Raw genomic sequence first — 22312 nt, forward strand, 5'->3', positions numbered from 1 at the left:
AAATAAATAAAAACTAAAAAAAGAAAAAAAAAGAATGTTATAAAGTAATAGACAATAACTGGCTCATTTTGTGCTGCATTAAATTGCATCCTATCCATTTTCTACCATGCTTGCTAAATCACTTTTAATGTGAGAACATTTTGCCATATTTTTGTTTTGGGAAATTTCCTTGTATTCTTTCTTCTAGACTATATTTTCATTCCATTAGACATCTGTGCTTTCTTTCTTTTTTTTGGTTTTAAATGTATATGGTTGTTGCAGGGTCTCACTATGCAGCTTGGACTCTTGGTGATCCCGCTTTCAGCTTCCTCTGTGCTGGGATTACAGGCCTGCACCACTACTCCCAGACTCTTGTCTGCTCTGCCTGCCCTGGGTGCGGAGCTGGCAGGGCATATGGTGCCAGGGATCAAACCACGGTCCCTGCGCTTGCTTAAGCTTGGCTGAGCAGGCACTTTAGTCCACTGAGCTGTCTCGCGGGCCCCCATCTGTGCTTTTTTAGGTATTTGCATATCACCTAATTTTAGTCTTGACTGCATATTCTCTTATGTGATAACCAACCAACTTGTGAGTGCTTTATGTTCTAACAAGATTATAACCACTTTTTTTATCTACACAGAAGCTCTGGCACTTTACTAGTGTAGGGAACTTTGTGCTCTGGGATTTTTTCCCACTTGTTTTTTCTTCTCTTAGTAATATCTTCATTTTTAAATTCCCTCAGGTTTTTCTGTTGCTTATTGCTTAGTTAACATCACCACAGATATTCTCCTATACAGATGCATTCCTTATGACCTTGTTCATGTCTTAGTTTTATCGTTCTTCCACATCAAGGAGTTGCCTTCTGCCTTGCCTCTTCCTTTTCTCTTGTGTGTTGGTTGGGGTGGTGTTTGTGTGCTTGACCAGCCTGTTGAATCAACCCACTATAAGATTTGTCTTTTAGCAGTAATTTCTGAGTTTCAAAAATGAAGTATCAGTAAAGCTGATGGAATAGTCTGCTTATAGTTTAAAAAATCTCTTCCATCTAAGAAATACTAATTGTTAATAACAGCTGTCAGTACTTTTTTTTTTTTTTTCTGTAAGTACTTGATGGCAGAATTTACATATGACTGGAGTAATTACTGCTTTTATCTCCCTGGTAGAGGAGATAATCAGATAACTGAGGTAAAAAGGAGGACAAATGAATGAACTGTATCTGTTTTGGAAGCAACAGAATACCTGTCTATAATGGTTCTTGTATAATTTTTGAATAAAAAGAGAAATAGTAGTGCTAGTACAAGTTTTTGCCCTGGTTCTTATTTAACACATTGACAGATCTCCTATCAATTCTCACTATTAATTTTTCTAAACTATTTCCCAGCTTTTCTTGTCCCTTCCCCTGCCTCACAAGCTGGGGCGCTGGCTTTTGTAAGAATAGAATAAGAAGATAGAGCAGATAGGAGGTGGAGGAACAAGAGGTGAGTAAGATTAGGTAGGTGTGTAAAAGATGGTCATGCAAAATTTATGTATAGCCTTGCCCTTGAACGTTTGAACATTTCTGTTTAACTTAGAAATTAGTGTATTGGGTTAACTTTGTTCAGTACTTTAAAATCTTTCTCTAAATATATCTTCTAGTTGTATCAAGTGCCTGATTTTATTAACTGACATTCTTATGTGCAAGGAAAAGTAATTTTTAGCAATCTGTATTATATAGTTTTTAGGCTTCACATCATCTGTTACTAAGTTTGGTATGGATTGGAGTTGATTTTTTTTAAGCATACTTTTGAATTATAATAGCAATATGTAAAAGAAGAAAATGCACTTTGTGTTCAAAAATGTTTTAAGTGAACATGAAAAATAGTCTGTGCTATTAGTTCACTAGTTGCTGTGACTTGGTTTATTTTATTATGTATTACATAAGAATATTTTAATATTTCAGAGGCTCAGAGAGCTAAAATACTACTTGCTCAATAGAGAGCTTGTCACAGGTCAATATGTGTAAAGCACATTGATCAGTGCCTGACCCAAGTGAGCTACAGCTCCGATTTATGAGATGTCATCACCTACTGATTATAGAGCCTTTAAGTATTTTAATGGCTGGGGAGATAGCTCAGTAGAATAAGTGCTTGCCTGGCAAGCACAAGGGCCTGAGGTCAACCCCCAGTTCCGGGGGAAAAAAAAAAAGTATTTTAAGTCCAGTACCATTTATAGGAAGAGACTGGTTGTGCTAAAATCATATAAATATACATATACGCGTCTATTTTCTCTTACTGTGTCATCAGCTGCCTTTGGGAATGTCATGCTGAATCTGAGCGTACCAGGATATTTCAGGTGATATGAATGTAGGCTCTTCACTTACACCTTGGTATGCAGTCAGTTTAATAAGCCGTCCTATTGGTGATTGGTGTATCTATTATTGTCTTGCTCTAAATTTTCTCACAGTATCAAACCATAGTTGGTGACAGTTTAGTCCCTCTACATAAAGTTAATGTATGCACTTGCTCAAATTGTTAAACAATACAAAAGGAAACAAAACTATAATTCACTCTACCATCATTGATCTCCTGTTCACCAACTCCCCTTAGCCAGAACTGTTACCTGTTTCTTGCGCGTATCCATTCTCAGAATCACTCTGTACATTTATGAACATGTGCATACACCTTATATGTATATATCCATGGTCTTTTAAAAATACCTCATACTGCACTATACATAGCTTTTTTTTTCACTTCATAAACATCAGTTTCATTCCATATCAGTAGGTCACTGTTGGTGTTTCTTAGATCTTTGGCCTATATTCCATATATTTGTAGCCTGTCATTTACCTAATCCTATTTATATGGCTTTGCAGTTTTTACACCTTACAGTGTCACAGCTTTTATATGTATGTATGTATATATATATATATATATATTTTTTGTTGTTGTTGTTGTTCTAGTCTAAGTTTATAGGAAAAAATCCTAGAACTGCTAAGTCTGACAGTGTATGTTTTAACTGAACTAAGTATCAGCTTATAATTTCCTTCTTGTGTTTCAAAATAGAATGTTTTCAAATTTTAGATCTTAGTCTGATGGGTGAAAAATATTATATCCTGAGTTTGTATCTATGTATCTATGTAGTTATGAATATTTTTCATATTCAAAAATCACTGACATTTATTCACTAGTAGTCTTTGCCTGATATTGTTGAGTTACTAAGTTTGTAGTGATTTGTAAGAAATCTTTAAAAAAATGAGCCCTTTATGTATTACAAATTCTTAATTTTTGTACAGCCGCATTTTTAATTAGTTTTATGGTTTCTGAATTTGTATCTGTTCATGCATTTTCCCTCTGCAGTTTCTTCTAGTATTTTTATAGTTTAATCTGTTAATTCTTTTTTACCATAAAGCTTCATTTATAATGTCATTTATTGGTGTGACGATTAGAATTTAGTCTAAGTGCCATCTGTCACTTTCTGCTTTTCTTTTATAATCTGTTTTACCATTTATTTATTTATTTATTTATTTATTTATTTATTTTGCAGAACCGGGGATTGAACTCAGGCCCTTGCACTTGGCAGGCAAGCGCTTATTCCACTGAGCTATCTCCCCGGCCCCCTGTTTTACCTTTTATCTTCAATGATATAAAATACTATTTTTGATAGACACTGTGTACTTCAGTTCATTTGTGTATACTTAATTTTGTTCCATAGTATCTCATTATGCTACCAAACTACCATGTTGATTTTTTAAATAATTGCTATTTTATTATTTGTCATATCTCTGGTACTTAAAAATAATTTCTTAGTTCATGTTTTTACTCTTACATTAAATTTTAAATCATATGTGAAGCAGTTTTTTTCCACTGTGCAGTTAGTTTCTAAACTCGGTATCTGCTCATGAACTCTTTGGTTAATGCATACAGTTGAGAAGTAATCTGGTGAAAGATGATGAAACACTATTAAGTAACTTCACCTCAGTTTGAAGAATTCTTTTTTTTCTTTTCTAGCTTTTAATCTAGACAACGAACAACCAGATTATGATATGGATTCAGAAGATGAAACCTTACTAAATAGACTTAACAGAAAGATGGAAATTAAGCCTTTGCAATTTGAAATTATGATTGATAGACTTGAAAAAGCCAGTTCTAATCAGGTACTGTACCCTCTAAAAAATTTATCTTACTGTTAACCTGTTAACTCAATTAGCACCTTATTTTACATTTTCTTTACGCTTCAGTGTGTTGCATTTTACCATCCCTTCAATTTCCCTGTAACCCAAAACTTCTATTTACATTAGCCCTTGGACAGAATATTTAAGAGTAATTTTCTTGAAGAGGAGCATGAAGAGTACTTTTTTGATTGTTTATAAAAAGACTTTCAATATTATGGTATCTTCTATATCCTTTCCATAGGACTTTTTTTTTTTTTTTAAAGTGTGTGTGTGCTGCCAAAGCAGGCACAGGATTATAATTTTGATGCCTCAGTAATAATCAGTCTACTTGCATGGGTCTCTAAGGCAGTCTTGAGATTTTGTCCCATTTTTGAAGTTTACATTAAGATGTTCATTTTATATAGATTTTAACTTTATTCTTTTTTAAGTTTTCAGTTAGGAAAAAATTTACAAAATAATGGAGCATTTTTTTCAGTGTTAGTATATGGTACAGGGAACTTAAAATGACACTATCTTTCTGGAAAGCACTTCAGCAACATATAGCGAGAACTTTAAAATGTTTTTTAGATCCCCTGATTTAGTAATCCTATCTCTGGAAATAATGTTTGAGAAAAATAGAGGGCTGGGCCGGGGAGATGGCTCAGTGGAATAAGTGCTTCCCTGGCAAGCGCAAGGGCCTGAGTTCAATCCCCGGTTCCGCAAAAAAAAAAAAAAGGAGAAAAATAGAGGGCTTAAAATGGCTGTGCATGTTCAAGACCCTGGGTTGGATTCTCCCATACCACAAAAGATTTTTTTAACATGTTGAGAATAAATTATATGTTGTATGCAGGATGGAATATAATATAGCCATTAAAAATGTGATTTTTCTTGAGGGGGAGAAGGGTGACTTATATGAGATTGGATGTTATATAATATTAGAGTTCAAAGGGCTGGTGAGATAGTCTAGCAGACCAAACACCTGCTAGGCAAGTATAGGGACTGTAGTTCTCTCCCTGGCACTGCATGCAGTGCTGGCCTACTGGGCACGTTGAGCTGGCCACTGAGACTGAGTGTGATGGCACACACCTGTAGTCCCAGTACCGAGGAGGCTGAAAACAGGAAGATCACTAAGAGTCTGAGCTACATAGTGAGACCCTGAACCAAATACATTAAAAAAAAAAAAAAAAATTAGAGTTTAAAAATAGGGTATAGATTTGTTTATGTAGAAAGTTCTGAGCTTCTTCTAATATTTATATAATGTTTAAGAGGAAGAACAAGAAAAGCACAACAAAATGCTAACAATGATGGTATTTTGGTCCTGGAGTTATTGGTGATTTTTTGTGTTCTATATTCTCTTTTTTGTTTTCCAAACTTAATATAATGATCATGTGTTGATGCAACAATTCAGTTTATAAGATAAACTTTTTAGTGTACCTGTCTGATATGTTGATATACTAATTGTCATTAATACACAGGTAGCAAAGTTAGAAATGAAACATTTTACAGTAGATATGAAATTTTCCACTAACTTACTTATACAAATTAATTTCCTATACTCTACAGTTTAAGTTTTTAGATCCCTGGAGTATTTGGAATATTCACCCATACTTAGTGTTCTTGCCACTTTCTGAAGCAGTTGTGGACATGTTCTTTCATGAGTGTCTCTGTAGGGTATAATCATAATACATACTGCTGCCAAGTACCATCCAGAGGAAAGGCAGGCTTACAAAAACATCATATTCTGTCCTTAGCCACTTTATTCACCACTCTTGGCACCATGTGACTTCCTTCTCTTCCTCAAAGTAAAAATGACCACGAGAGGTAAGCATTTTCAATCAGTTCAGAACATCAAGGCAGTCACACAGTGGAACTAAATTAGAAGGGACTCCTGTGCCAGGTGTGGCGGCACGTGCTGTAATCCCAGCACTCAGAAAGATGAGGCAGGATGGCCGTGAGTTCCAAGACCACCCTGGACTACATATACATAGCAAGACCTTATCTCAAAAAAGAAAGACTTCCAGAACTGGTTTAGAAAGTATTAAGAACAATGGGATAAGTGTTTTGAAAGTATTTTGAGGGAGATTAGCAGCAGTGCGTTTTTACTATAATTTTTTAATTTCAGACATAGAGTGTATTTTTCTGTCATACTTTATAATCTTTTAAGCTACCAAAATTTTGTTAATTGTTCCTATATCCTGTGTCTACTTACTAAGCTTTAATCCATGTTTCTTGTGAAGCCTTTCTACCTTAGGAATTATTTTAGCATGTCTAGCCCCCTACCTTGTTAATTTTCTCTTAATTAATGGCATCAGCATACCATACTCTAGTCTGCTGACCAACACTGCACTATATCAATTGGCTTCATCAGAATCAAACTCACCAGTTTTTGTTCTAAAATAGCTTATTTGTTGTCAGTACCCACTTCCTTCATTTTTACTCTTACTTCAGCCACTACTGCTTTGCCATTGGCTATTTTATTAAAAACTAGTCTATTTTTCAAAAAAAAAAAAAAAAAAAAAGCTTTCAGTTGTTTGCGCTATCTATAAAAACTTCTAGCTGACTCCAGCCCCATTGAGCTGCTTCCTGGTCCCTTAATATAGCATGCACTTTTATAGGTCTACACTGTTCCCTCTGCTAGAGTGCCACACACTTGTAATACTGTTGTCTTACTAAATATGTAGTCTATATCCCAACATGATAATTTCAGTAAATATTTCATAATTTACAGTAACTTCTCGACTTTAAAGGACTTTCACACTTACATTCTACCCTACTTCTTCTGCTGTAGAATCCTTGATGTGCAGTATGTCTGTTTCCTGGTGCCAGATTCTTGTAAGATACTTGGAGATTAGAACTAGGAGGGAAACTGAAGCTGTGGGGTTTTCCTAGGAAGACTCCTAGCACACTAAAAGTTGGCTGTTCAGTTAATACTGTTTTAGGTGGCTCTTGACAGCTGAAGACTTCATCCTGCATTTGAGATGCCTCTACTTGATCTTAGTACAAAGCAGACTCTGCCTATCTCTTTAGGAACAGAAAATGCTAACTGCTTTTTTCCCTAACCCCCTTTGCCTTCAGGGCACTGTTGCCCTGTGTTGAATGAATGTACCTACAGGACCTAGGCTGTGTCAGCTTAAAGATTTTGAATCTGAATTGTGAACCAGTAAACCCAGAAGCAAAGATCATGGAGATGGCAGTGAGATCAGAGTTACTATGACAACAATAGCAGCTGTCCTGCAGTTTCCTTGTCATTGGTGTTCATGTGCAAGCAGCGGTGTTTTTCACCACTGTATCAGTTCTGTGGCCTGATTTTAGGCATTGTAGATTTTGAGTCTGACCTACAACACTTTCAACAACATTAAACTATTCAGTAAGCTTTTTCACAATTTCCCTTGTCTTGCTTAGAAGGAAATTTAGCTAGTGTATGTTTCTAGCCATCATTGTATTTCAAAATTTTGAATTAAAGGGATCCAAAACTCAATAATCAAACCATTGCTTTTTATATCATGCAGTTTTTTAGTCATGCCCTTCCAAGGCATAAAATTATATTATTAATTATATTATGATGGGGCCAAGGCCCAAGCATGTGCACCAGATAGTTTGCCAATTATAAAATGTGTTTCTTGTATTCTAGAAATGTGGGTGTTTTCTTGAAGTTTTAAACATTTACATATTAAAAATGAAATTTTTGTCCAGATCTTTTGAAGTTATTCCCATTACATAACAATAGTTCTAAAACCACACTGTGAGGAATGGACATATAGTTCAGTGACACAGCACCTGCCTGGCAAGTGTGAGGTCTTAAGTTCAATTCCCAGTACTGGAGGGAAAACACCTAATGTGCTATAATGTGTGTGTACATGTATTTACAGTTTTGTTATGTAAGGTTAAAAGCGAGTCTGATTTTTAAAAATAATTTGAATTTAATATTTATATTTCCCATTTCAGCTCAGTAAAATTTCTTGTCTTACCAGATTTATTTATTTTTAAAGGAACAGAGGGTCATTCCCATGACTGCAGAGGTTGGTTTTACTCTGTCATTGTGTAGTGGGAAAAGAATTTTCTCATAATTGAAAGATTAATAGAACTGTTGACAGCTTTTAATGCCTTAAACTATTATTCACAGAATTGGAAAGGCCTTTATCCTAATGATTTTATCAGTATGATTTCATTATTCCATTATAGCTGTAGTTCAACTAAGTCTTGGCAGTGTTAAGAATCACATAACTATAGGAGAAGCTTTGAAGGAAGGAAGAAATAGACCCTTCTAAAATAGTTATGTCAAGCATGAAGATAAGCAGAATAATAGTGTGAATGGATATTAATAGAGGGTCACTTCTCTGTGAGAGAAAAATACTATTCGTTCACCTGTAGCATTAGTAGTAAAAAAATTTAACAGGTTTTTTTTTGAGGGGGGTGTCCCTTAAAAAAATAGCTTTATATTGCTTTATATTTGATTGTTTACCCAAAGATAAAAGGATTTTATAATTCTGCTAAGTCTTTGTCTCAATAGTTGAAGATCTTTTCCATTTTCTAGACTTTTTTTTTTAAATGTATTTGGTACAGGGTCTCTCTACAGAGCTTGCACTCATAGTGATCCTCCTGTTTTTTAGCCTCCCCAGCACTGGGATTACATGTGTGTGCTGCCACATGCAATCAGTGTGCCTGGGGGCGTGGCATGTGGTCCTGTGAATTGAACCCTGGTCCCTGCACTTGCCTAAGCAGGCCCTTAGTACACTGAGCTATTGTGTCCACCCTCTGTTTTCTAGACCTTCAATAAAAAACAATGGTTTCTTTTTTCATTTACATAGACTATTCAGAATGTACAGCAATGTATATTTTAGTTTTATTGCTAATGTTTTCTCATACTATCTGTAATTTTATGGCATAGTCTACATTAGAGGGCCTTTTGGAGGGGGGCTAGGTGGTTTATTAGAAAAAGCTAGGATTATATAGGATTTAAGAGTTGGCATTTGGGCCAGGGAGATAGCTCAGTGGCTTAAGCGTCTGCCTGCCTGACAAGCACAAGGTCCACAGTTCAATCTCTGGTACCCCACCCCTACAAAACACACACACACACACACACACACACACACACACACACACGAACAGAGAGTTGGCATTTGGGGCCCATCTTCTTGGAAAAGATAGACACAGCATGATAGAGTGCCAGTTGTACTGCATCTGCTGCTTGGCCCAGCCTGTCGTCTTCTCATTTGACTACCTGGGGAATCTGCCCTCTCACTTTCCAGCTGGGACTAGGGCACCATGGACTTTACCTCCAAGCATGTGGCCAGCCACTGCCAGAGTGGCCAGGGCTTCTATCCCATGCTGGCATAGATGGCCTCATTTTTCATTGGTGTGCCTACCAGGACCACAATTTGATCTTCCAAGGTTATGCCTTCCAGTGAGGCTGCATAAGCCTTGATCATCTTCAGTCATTTTGAAGATGTGTAGTTCTGGGAGGAGACATAGACATGCATGTTGGCAAGTGAATGGTCGACCCAGCTGCCACTACCTCACAACTGGACTTAAGAACAAGGAAGAAGTGAGGGGAGCCACATCTTCACTGCTTGCTTTGTGCCATACCACCCTGGGGGCCATTTGTAAAGAGGAGTGTTTCCAGTATTACCTGTTGAGTCATATCATAACCGTACTGTGTTGATTTTGACCTTAGATTCTTTTTTTTAAATTTCTATTTATTTATTTATTTATTTATTTTTTGGCGGAACTGGGAATTGAATTCAGGCCCTTGCGCTTGCCAGGGAAGCGCTTATTCCACTGAGCCATTTCCCTGGCCCTAGATTCTTAGATAAGGTAAAAAGTGTTTCTTTAGCCATTTCTTAATTTAACATAAATGTTTATAGTTACTTAGAAACCTGCTTTTTTTAGTACTATTTGGACTTTTACACAGATAATAAGCCATCAGATTTCAAAGAAGTGAAGTGAAAAAAAGAGCTTATAACAACAGAAAAGAATGCAGGTACTTCCAGAGAGAAAATTTTCTTACTCTGCGCAGTATTTTATTATACTAATACTCAATTCTAAAGTTCACATTGTTTTCTTATTGCCTAATTTATATTTGTCTTACCTTTAGCCATAGCATGTTTATTTGCATACTGAATTCATCATAGTTTTCTTCCTTCCCTACAACCAATAAACTAATAGTGGGCTGATAGTAGTTTGTTTTTGTGCTTGACTATTTTGTAACTTGAAACCATTAATTGTAGATATAATTTATTAATTTGTATATTCAAAATATACTTATTTAAATTGCTAGATCATGAGTTTTTTTTCTATTAGTAAACTAGGTGGTCCTTACTCTCATGAAGCTTGAGCAGTCCAGAAGAAAAATCCCAAATGGTAGGATCACTTTTATCTCTCCAACATCAAGTGTTGAAAGTAATCAAACAATTCAGAGCTGTTTTAGACATAATACATTTATACCACAGAGCCTTTTTTGCTAGCTAGATAACTAGTTTTTTTGATTTTCTAGTGGATGAAATCCAAGCTGACAGGGTTTTTTTTTTTTAGTCTATAAAATAGAGTTCTGATCTTGTGAATTATGTGACTCAATAATTTTGACTGCCATATCTGCAAGTAGTTATTCCCTACTCAAATTAATGCTGTCACCATAATGGAGTTGTGTGATACTAGTTTCCTTAGAATAGCTAAAGATAAAATTTACAGAATGATTAAAGTCAAAGTTATTCCATGAAACAGAAAGTTGCTATATAACAACGTAAAATGGCAGCTAACTGAAGGAAATAGGGTGTTTAACTATAAACTTAATTAAATTCTTATTGGTTATGATGTATAGAAACTATCAACAAGACAAAAAGACTTAAGCTGAAGCAAACAGCACCAAAGAAGGAAAACTGACCAGGTGTTTTTAATTTCCTTGACACCTCATGTAAGTGCATAGGAAGTAGTGCTAGTTTCATAGTGTTGTTATGTAAGAAGCTCACTACTGTGCTGCTGATGGGTGGAAAGAGCCCTTATCCTTCTCACCACTGTAGGATCAGATTACATATTTTATTTAATGAATAAAAAATACAAAATTTTATCAGAAGCATAGTGACTAAACATCTGAAGCACATTCAATATGGCTTCCAGAGCACATGAGAGTTGCTGGTGGTGCTGTGATGTTTTCAGAATGAGATAAAATTTTATTAAATTCAGAAAGCTCAGTTCTGAGTTAGCAGTTCAGTAGTAGAGCCCTTGACTAGCATACATGATGCCCTGGACTAAATCTGAAGTAGCACAGACATATCTATACAACCCTATAGACAACCCAAGTCTTATTTAACTATTGTCCTTGTGGACTATTCCAGAGAACATCTAGCAGTGGGATGGTATCCATTTAAAGGGAATGTTGGGAAATAGTGATTGATTCAATTACTGGTTGGTGGCATGTATTAAAGTCTAGCCAAGTTACTCAGTTTCTCAGATGCAGTTGTCTCCACTGAGACATTCATTGAGTAACCAAAGAATGGCCACTGATTCTATTGTAGCACTAAATGTATTTATCACCTGCCCTAGAATACTTGAGCTGAATTGTCAGTGTATTCTCTTCCTGTGCTCAAATTATACAGGCAGCCAAATTATAATGCTAGGAATCACCATCATAGGACTATGACGAATTCATTTATTCCATGAAGTTATAACAACACAAAAAGTAAAATCATAATGGAAAATGCATTTGGTGAGTCACACCTCCTTCAGATGATTTCATACAGTATGTAGATCAGTCTATATATTGCTTTTTCAATTCTAGTGAGAAAAACTTCCTCTTCATTTCCAAGTTCTAGAGATATATTTCTTAGGTAATAGTTCAACATTTTCTGAAAAATGAATCTTCATCTCAGAATGATACAACTTTGACTTAGGATAACATCACTACAGAGAGGCTTTCCATCCTAAAATGGCATGACCTTTTTCTAACGTTTATTTTATTTTATTTTTTATTTTTTAATTAGAAAGGCAGAGATTTATTAAAGGGAAAGTACAACTCCTCAGGCCCAATGAGAAAACCCAAGAGCAAGTCTGACTCCTAGCAACCCTGTCTGTTTTATGTTTGAGATTCAAGGACACTGGGGAAGGAAGGGAGACCCAGAGCCACAGAGAGATGGTACCACAGCATGTTCCAGGGCTTGCTTCTCATTTGTTTTCCTAGAATTTGATGTGTGACCAGGGGTGATAACTAATTGGGCTGCACTCACATTGGTAGTCTGTTGTGAGTTTACAGCCAGGATACCTCCCACACTATCTCTTGCTTCACAGTTACACATTCCTGTAATCTCAGCTACTCCAGAGGCTGGAACAGGAATGCTGGAGATCTAAAGCCAACCGGGCCTGGGCTAGGACTGGGTCTCCTAAAGTTCATTTTAAATGGTTATATGTAACCCCAGTTCCATCCTGCTAAATCTGATTTGTTGATCTGATGTTCTCAAGGAGCAAGGTAACGGATGTGATTAAACAGATTTTTACAAAACTTAGTCTACAGTATGTCGCCGTTACCTGTCTACACTGATGTGGAAGGTAGATCTCTGCTATAGCCTATGTCAGAACACATAGAGCAGGGGTGGTGAACCTAAGGCACATCTACCACAGTGGGTTGTTTTTAATCATTGAAAGCTCTAAAAGATTTGTCATCACTAATAGGGAAGCATCCGAGAACCACTGTTCCAGACCTGATAGGATCATGAGCAGAAGGTGTATTATGAACAAGGATGTTCTAGCATTTATTCAACTTGGATGGAAGAATTGCTTTTATATGTAATTGGTACAAGGAATTCAGAATTGCATAATGTTGAAATCTGTATAAATATGCTGTTCATCCTTTATTGTTTCTAATGTAGGCATATTATAGTAAGTTGCAAAACTACTAGACCTTCAAATATGTAGCATCAGAGAACATGAGAATTTTTAAAGACCCTGGAAGTCTTCCAGTCCAAGATTTGCCTGATAACAAAAATCTGTTATCTTCCTAGCTATCTTTCAATTAGCTTTCTTACATGTTTTTATGAGGTACAAGAACAACTTGCCTTTTAGGGCAGAATATTGGTAGCTAGATCTCCTAATTCTTAGTTAGGTTGAATTGAATTGTGTCTTCACCTGCCATCAGAGTATATGATTAACTGTTAGAATGAATCACTTTTTTTCCCTGTAGCTGTAGTTTAACTTTGATTTCTCTTTTTCAGACATTGTAGTCAGTAACATCTTGTGTTTCTCATTTAGCTTGTAACACTTCAAGAAGCAAAACTGCTGCTAAATGAAGATGATTACCTTATTAAAGCTGTGTATGACTACTGGGTGAGAAAACGTAAAAACTGCAGGGGGCCATCCCTCATTCCTCAGATAAAACAAGAGAAAAGAGATGGCTCTACAAATAATGACCCTTATGTTGCCTTTCGGAGGAGAACAGAGAAAATGCAAACTCGAAAGGTAATGTGCAAATTAGATATAATTGAGTGTAACTTAATAGTGTTTAGGGCCAGTCTTTTTTTTTTTTTTCCTCAGAACTTGAATAATTTGAACATAATGAGAGTTAATGACATTGATAAACTTTGTTAGAAAATGTATTCATCCATTGTTACTATTGGCTGTTTGTTTACCAACATTGTGTGTATCCTTGCTCTATATGTATTTGATTATGCCATTTTAATCTTCGAGTTGACATGATATAAACAATTTTTGCCCCTATACCATAAAAGTTTTGAGTTTTTCAGTAAACTACATGTCATGTCATGAATTTCTTGTTTGGAAAGTATAGAATTTTAAATACTACTACTTTTCCTTCTTTCTTTTTTGTATTTAGGACAGGGTGTCCAGGGTCTTACAGTGTAGATTGGACTCTCGTAGTGATCCTCCTGTTGACAGGCTCCCAAGTGCTAGGATTACAGGTGCGCGCCACCATGCCCAGTCTCGTTCGCCATCTCAGCTCAGCCTGGGATCGAACTCCTGACCCCTGCATCTGCTTAAGCAGGCACTTTAATCCGCTGAGCTATTTGGCTGGCCCTACTTTTCCTTCTTGATCACTTAAGAACTTACAGTTCCTTTAAAATGATATCCTAGTTATTGCAAGCAAAAATGGATCTTGCTGCCGCTAGCTATTACGGGGTCATGGGAAGTAGGGAAAGGTTCATTTTCAGGCCCATTCCCGGCAACAGCAAAAGTTGACAGTTGTGTCAGATTTCAAATTGATGAACTTGCCCCTGTCTGGCTTTCAGCAGCAGTCTGCGCCAGAATTTTAAGATAAACAGGATCTCACTCTGTGGAATGATCTGGTGCAGAGGAAAGCGTTACTCCAGAAGCTATTCACTACCTTACGTTTCTCATAATTAGCACTGACTGCTACATATGGTAACACATTATCTAACATTGCAAAGAATAAGGAACATGTAAAAGAAAAACCCAGTTGAAAGTAAAGCATTTTCTCTGGATTCTTCTTTCTCCTAACACTGAGTTGATTGTCAGTTAGCAATTAACAGCTGTGAAGCATAACAGCTGCTTGGGGATAGTATATTTTAGTAAAAACTCTCTTACTGGTTAATAACCAGAATTTTTGTAACTCTTGTGAGGATGTGATTTTCTTAGACATTAGAAAATGGAGTTCCCAAGTATAGGTGACTTTCCCTAAGTCTAAGCTTTCAGTTTGGCTTCCTGGTTCTTAGCTAAAGGAGTCTAGAATATTTTATGAAGATGTAACATCTGAGAAAAACTAAAATGAGAAAAGCATGTAAGTTTGGTGAAACTATATAAATGTGAACTGTTCAAACAAAGGAGAGATGTATCTGAACCAATGGAAAGTCAGAAGGACCGGTTTTTCAAAGCTATGTAGTAAATACATTGTAAAACACATGGACTGTTAGCAATATTTTTTGAAGGAAAAATATTTTTTGGACTTAGTGGGACTTCTCTAGTATTAAAATACTTTACATATAAAGTATTTATTGGCATAAAATAGTGTTAAAATATGGTTTATTCTTTGTTTTTATATTGAGAGTTACTAGCAACTGGCTCTTATATTTAAACATTCTTGATATTGGTCCTACTCTTTTGTTATTTTCATATTTGTCTGCTGAGTGATACATTTTCTTTTCCTTATTTTTTTCTGTTGAACTAAAAACACTTTCTTGTAATACAGTATGCCTAGTTTAAAATGCTGATGTATTTCAAAATGAGAAAGATGAGAATGCGTTTAGTGAATAATCCATATTCTTTAGATGATCAGAAATTGGGCAAACACAAGATGCACAAAATGAGTACTACTAATAAAACCTTTTTCATTTTCTATTGCCATAGACTTAAAAATGTGTGTATAGAGAGTACAAAGGTCAGAAGACTTCTGAAATATATGTTTAGCCTTATAATTTAATGTTAATTCACCAAACTTTAATTTAGATGTCATAAGTACTTTGTAACATTTTAAAATGAGATGCTCTTATAGCACCATTCTGTCTAAATGCACTGGTCGAGATGTCTTGAATCAAAATACACATTTAATTTGTTTAGCCTCATACATATAGCTCTTCATATTGGTGCCTTCTCTCCTCCCTTTATGGGGACCAGAAATAAGATAGTCAGGAAAGGAAATTCGCAGGGTAGTTGTTCTTAGTTCTGGCTATGCATAGCAATTACCTGTGAATCATCCTTGGTTATAAAAATATCTGCAGTTAATTCTAAAGTATAGGAGTTTGAGAATAACTGCTCTAGAAATTTGGCAGTAGGTATAGAACTATAATGTGTAATTGGAAAAGGAAGAAAAGAGTTGGCCCAAGCAGAGGCACTTGTAAGGGTAAAAAGTTTGACTACATTGAATAGGACAATTTTAAGAGAATATAAAAGTGTCAGTATGAGCTAATTATTTTTAATACTGATATAACAAAAATAAACATAAAGATAAGCCTAGAAGAAATACTCTGCTATTATAGAAGATAAGAATGTGATTGAAGAATATTGTGGAACCATAATAGGACATATGGGCCTGCTTGAAAAGGAAACTGCACTAACTGGAACTGGAGAAGTTTGGGGGTTAAAATAGTGAAAGTAATAGATCATAACCCATAGAGTAACCCATGAGCCCATACTGGCATAAATGTTGGAAAAGAGAAAGAAAAAACAGTTTTTAAAATAACTTCCAAATTTATAAATGCTGGCAACGTGTTAGAAAAATCACCATTCAACAGCCACAATAGTACTGATTATTTCAGGTAAAAGTTAAAATCAATGAACACTAAAATTACAGCAGAGAATTGTGAGAAACAAGATAGTCATTTAGTCCTAAAGTATACTTATTCCTTTAAAAAGGAAAAATAGTATTTAACTAAAGAAACCTAGCAGATACCATCTTAGTTGATTAGCCATAGTAGGACAAGTATCATCATCTATCTCTTGATGATGATAGAGGGACATAATAGAATTTTGTGGTATTTGTAGCCAAAATACAAAGCTTGAATTTAACCATGGAAAAACATCAGTGAAATTTGAATTGAGGAATGTCTCACAAAATAAATTGTCTCTGTTCTTCAAGAATGTCAAAGTTAGACCAGGGAGCAACTTTGCCTCGCAAAGCACAGGGTCCTGAGTTTGATTCCTAGTACCAAAAAAAAAAGGGTCATAATTACCACAGAAAGACAGAGGAACTATTCCAAATTTTAGGTGATTAAAGAAGCATTTAAAAAACTAAATGCAGTTATTGATCTAGAATCTCATCCTACACTCAGAAAAAAAAAATGTATTGTTAATAAATTTTAATAATAAAAATCAGGGGCTGGAGAGATGGCTCAGTGGTCTAAAGCACCTACTTGAAACAAGCTTGGCGAAAGCACAGGGACCGCGGTTCGATCCCCAGCACCACATGCCAGCCAGCCCCGCCCCCTGGTGGGCTGAGCTGGCCAAACACACACACAATAAATAAATGTAATAAATAAAAATAAATAAATATATTTAAAAAAAATAATAATAATAAAAATCAGATTGTCCCACTGATTGTCCTTTATAATAATTAGCTTATTTAAGGACAACAATGGGACAGTTGACAAAATGTGAATAAAGTCTGAGAATTAAATGAGATTTTTATCATTTTTAATTTCCAGATTTTCTTAGAACCTGATTATATAAAATACATGTTTTTAGAAAAGACATATTAGAATGTTTACATTCCATCTCAGATTTTCTCAGAAATTTCAAAAATACTAATAAATTATATATGTATTTTTGTATGTATATCCTTGTATGTAGTACCTACAGAGAGAGAGAAAGCATTTTAAACTGTTAATCTTTAGTGATTCTGGATAAAAGTGTACTACGGAAGCTATGGATTTTTTTTTTTTTTTTTTAAACTTTGGAGTAGAAAGAACAAGATTGGGAGAAGTTAGAAATGGTTGCTATTTCTGTCTTCACACAGCAGAAAATGAATAAGACGGAGCAGAAGCACAGAGTGCATGAGGAGAACTTGCTCGGGGAGCTAATCTTTAATGGTTCTGATTTGCTTTTGACTATTACTCAGCTGCCAGTGCCATGTGATCTTGATTCTTGTGTGCCTGTCATTTTTATTTTGGGGTTAAAGTGCATACAATATACACTTTAGTATTTGCTGTTAGTAATTTTTTTTTGTTAATAATGTTAATTTTTAAATTGGAAGGTAATTGTCTTTTTTAACCCCCCCAAAGAATACCACCAGTTTCAAAACTATGCTTTAGAATACATTGTGTCTTATCATACAATGCCAAAGGGTTTTTAAAGAATTTTTTCTTTTGATTAGATGAAAAAAATGGTTTCTTAGCATTTTTAAATATTCTCTACACAGAATCATGAGGCAGGTTATTTACAATAATTATTTTTCAAATGAAAGAAACTCCATAAAAGAAAAAAATACTGAATTTTTATCAATTTTTATTTTGTCTTTTATAATCTTCCCTTTTGAAAGAAACCTCTGGTATTCTTTAGGTTTTTATGTTATCTGCTGCATATTAATAACAAGGGATGGAACAATTGTTCAGGTATAGTTCTGTGTAGACAGAGATTAAGGGGTGATAATGGTATGGTCTGGTTTTGTTTACAGTACTATTTGGCAAAGATTTGAACCTTGAATTTCATACAGAGGGATATACCCAGCCCTTTTCTTTTTTAATTTTCAGACAAGGTCTCCCTGTGTTGCCCAAGCTGAGATTTAACCTGAAATCCCTGTCTTAGCTTCCAAAAAGTACTGAGGTTATAGACATGCACTACTACTCCTGCCTGTTTTAAACCATAGTTCTGTGTCCAATATAAAGTAAATGTTTTGGATATTTGCATTAATGAAATAGTTTACTAATGGTGTTTGGTTGGTTGCTTGGTTGATTGTTAATATTGCTATATTGGGGATTGAGCCCTCAGGCTCTCTACTGGTGACCACTTTTTTGAGGTAAAGTCTCACCAACTTGCCCAGTGGGACTGAAACTTGTAGTTCTCCTGCCTTAGCCTCCTTGCATGCTAGGATTACCGGTGTGTGTTAGCATGCTAGGATTACAGGTGTGTGTCACCTTTAATTAGGTGAAGTTATGTCTTATGCTGAAAAACCACTGATTCATTATGCTGAAATTTAGAATTTCTGTTGAATTTTTTTCTCTTTGTAATAAGGTGTTGAAGTATGGTAATCCCATTTCTTGAGACACTTGATATTATACTTCTGAGTTTTCTGAATTTCTGAAATGAAGTTTTGCTTGTGATTATTCACATGTACATTGTAATATAAACATTGTAGCCTCCTCTTGTGGACTTGGATAAATAGATAAAAATCCACTTTGGCTATGTTTAAGTACCTTGATTTTGGCAGAGCCTTCTGTCCTTAGAATCTTACAGCAATGAAAATAATCTAATAATACCATAAAGCAAGTTAAAGTATTTTTTTAATGAACTAAGTTTAGTTTTCAATTAATATTTTTAAAATTATTTACATTGGGATCATCCTTTCTGTGCCATTCTAGCTTTTCAACAGCTGGCAACAATTTTTTCTGAATATATATTGAGAAATATATGTCTAGTCTTAGTGTTTTCAGTTAGAGAGGTAGATGCTTATTCTTCCCTGTTTTGGTGGCAGGATGTCTATGTTACCCAGAGTAGCCTCTCTTGCTTCAGCCTCCTGAGTAGTTGGGACTATAGCCTGGATAAGTTTTAAAAATGTTTACCTGTAACATTTTATCTTTATCAGAAAAATTTGAATGTGATAAGTTTTGTTGAATGAAGCTGAGAAATGTGGATAATTGAGTTGAAATTATTCTAAAATTTTTTATTGTTTTTAACAGAATCGTAAGAATGATGAAGCCTCTTATGAAAAGATGTTGAAACTGAGACGGGAGTTTAGTAGAGCCATAACAATTTTGGAAATGATTAAGAGAAGAGAGAAAACAAAACGAGAATTACTGCACTTAACCTTAGAAGTTGTGGAAAAAAGGTAAAATTGCTATTAATATTTAGTGGCAATTTTAGCCAGACAGTGGACAAACTGTAACCAGAATAAATCTTGGAGGGGTGAAAGGCTCTGAGCTTTATGATGATTTATTGATTCTTTGACATTATTTTCCATTTTGTAAAAAAAAGAATTACAGTTTTTAAAAATTATATTGCTATTTACTTGAATTGCAAGTTTGAAATAATTTTGTTATGTGAAATAGATCTTTTAATAAACTGAATGTGGGGCCGGGGAAATGGCTCAGTGGAATAAGTGCTTCCCTGGCAAGCACAAGGCCCTGAGTTCAATCCCCGGTTCCGCCAAAATAAATAAATAAACTGAATGTTTTGCAAGATCATTAAATTTATTTAGCAGATTTTTTTTTTTTTTTTTTAATGTATTTAGTACAGGGTCTACAGGGTCTCACTACGTACATTGGACTGGTGGTGATTCTCCTGTTTTCAGCCTCCCAAGTCCTGGGATTACAGGCATATGGCAAGCTGGGGATTGAACCCTGGGTTGCTGCGCTCTGCCTGAGCAGGCACTTTAGTCCATTGAGCTTTCTGTCCAGCCCATTAAATTTATTTAGAAAAGAACGTAGAGATCATGTTGTCTATTATTCTGTCTTAAAATTTCTTTCTTTTGAGGGTTTTTTTTTTTTTTTTTTTTTTATTTGGATGATTGTTGTTGATGAGGGTTGAGAGCAAGTTCTTCAGGCTGGTTTAAACTCACTATGTAATGTAGGCTGGCTTTACACTCAAAGCAATCCTCCTGCCTCAGCCTGTCATGTGCTGAGATGACAGGCATGTGCCACCATGCTCAACTTAAAATTTTTCTTAAAATTCAAAGCAAGTACAAACTTGATTTTACTTTCTGTCCAGGAAAACAAAAATTGTTGTTTCAATTCTGTCTTAAAATGTATTCCTCCATGTATTTTTCTGTCTAGACTAATGTAAAGGACTTTTGTAATTGCTGAAGTAAGCATTGTAAACAGCTCTTCCCAGAGCTTGATAGAAAGTTTATAAACAGTTTGTTTTCTGTGTATCTTAGACTTTTTTTATTGTTGCTGTTGTTTATTTTTGATGAATCTCAAATATGAACAGTTTCATTTCTTTTATAATAATCTGATAGCTGTATTTTCTTAAAATACAGCTGAGTTAATTATAATGCTTTTGGTTTTGTTTTTTTCTTTAACATTTCTTGTATTGCTTTTTAAAGATACCATTTGGGAGACTATGGAGGTGAAATCCTTAATGAGGTGAAAATCAGTAGATCAGAAAAGGAATTATATGCTACTCCAGCAAATCTTCATAATGGAAATCATCACAAGGTTCAAGAATGTAAAACTAAGGTGAATATTCTCAAGGAAGGAATATATATGATACTATTGAGCAGAGTTAGTGATTTCTCTTAATATATAGTATATGGTGGTTAAGAAAGAAAGTAACATGAATTTGTTTTAATTTGCTGAGTCTATATGTTAAACCTTAATCCTCAGAATAATGTTTTAAAGTAGGGTTAACCTTGGTATGACTTGTATGTCATAGGTAATAAGTGGCAGATTTAAGGTTTAAATTCAGGTACCACAGCATTGCTTCCTGTACTATCTGCTTTTCCTAGAAAACCAGGGTAATGCAAGTGTACTCAGTTTTATTAGTCTTACCAAACCCTGCATTTTATTGAAACCTAAACCTTCAGGCTTTCCTGTTTTTGAGACTATTAAGTTATTATTATGAAGTTATTAAGCCATCATCCTGGCCAAGAACCAGAATTTATCTACCTTGAATAATTTAAGAAAATTTTCTTAACTTCTGGATGACATTTTTGTTCTAATAAAAGAACTAGACTTGATCATTTTATTGTTAGAATAAATATATTTATTCAGTACTCGTTTGGCACATTATTTGTGATACATAAAAAAATAAAACCTTTAATTTTAAGGAGTTTAAATATAAGAAACATACTGGCTTACAGCATCTAGACAATAAAACCTTACTCTAGCAAGAATTTAAAGGTGAACTAAAATGTTTGTGGGAAATTCATCTTTTCAAAATGTATGCTTTCTTGTTTTTCATGGGTTTATTCTTAAAGGCCAAGGAACAATATGGAGTGGGAGTACTTGTTTGTTTTACTTAAGTCAATTCAAAAACCAGGTTCTTATTAATCACAGGCATCTAGCCCACCTGCTTGATTCCCTTTCAGTCCGTTTGCAGTGATACCCCAAAAAAGCTATCAGTGCAACAAATGGCATTTTGAAAGTTATTTTTATAATCCATTCTACGTCAGCCAGAGCATTTCCTAGGTATATGGTTGTTAGGAATTAGAACATGAAACCTTTTACCTGTAATTACTGACAGAACCAGCCTTTCATTATACATTGATCTTATTTTAGGTCTTTTCTAAGAGTAAGTTTTCAGCCTGTCAAAATAACTGATTTTAGAGATATGGTTGCCACCATTATTGTCTTTCTCCCTTACACGTAGTTAACTATAATGTCTTTGTTGTACTCCCTACCTTAAGATATGGGGAGCTTCTCAGAATTTGGGTTTTCTTTATTGTTTGGCAGAACTGGGGATTGAACTCAGGCCCTTGGGCTTGCCAGGGAAGCACTTATTCTACTGAACCATCTTCCCAGCCCTGTGTTTTCTTTTTGATGAACAATTATTCCCATTATATGAAAGTTGAAATCTCCCCAAATATAATTTGCCATTCAGGAAACATTTTCATTGTGTAAAATTTTTTACTTTAAAATACATAATTGGGTTTTTGATTTTTGT

At 35.0% G+C, this 22312-nt stretch overlaps 1 protein-coding gene across 2 annotated transcripts in view; it reads left to right on the forward strand.

Annotated features, from left to right (window-relative positions):
* The window catches only part of Epc2 (enhancer of polycomb homolog 2), a 120780-nt gene that overhangs the window by 76310 nt on the left and 22158 nt on the right, over nucleotides 1-22312 (forward strand). For both annotated transcript variants that reach the window (XM_004636648.2, XM_023721403.1), the window contains exons 3-6: nucleotides 3960-4105; nucleotides 13340-13546; nucleotides 19390-19538; nucleotides 20754-20886. In XM_004636648.2, coding sequence (XP_004636705.1) covers nucleotides 3960-4105; nucleotides 13340-13546; nucleotides 19390-19538; nucleotides 20754-20886 — 635 coding nt within the window. The remainder of the gene's footprint in view (nucleotides 1-3959; nucleotides 4106-13339; nucleotides 13547-19389; nucleotides 19539-20753; nucleotides 20887-22312) is intronic.

This window comes from Octodon degus, unplaced genomic scaffold, assembly GCF_000260255.1.
Source record: "Octodon degus isolate 3935 unplaced genomic scaffold, OctDeg1.0 scaffold00082, whole genome shotgun sequence".
In the NCBI taxonomy this organism is placed as follows: domain Eukaryota; kingdom Metazoa; phylum Chordata; class Mammalia; order Rodentia; family Octodontidae; genus Octodon; species Octodon degus.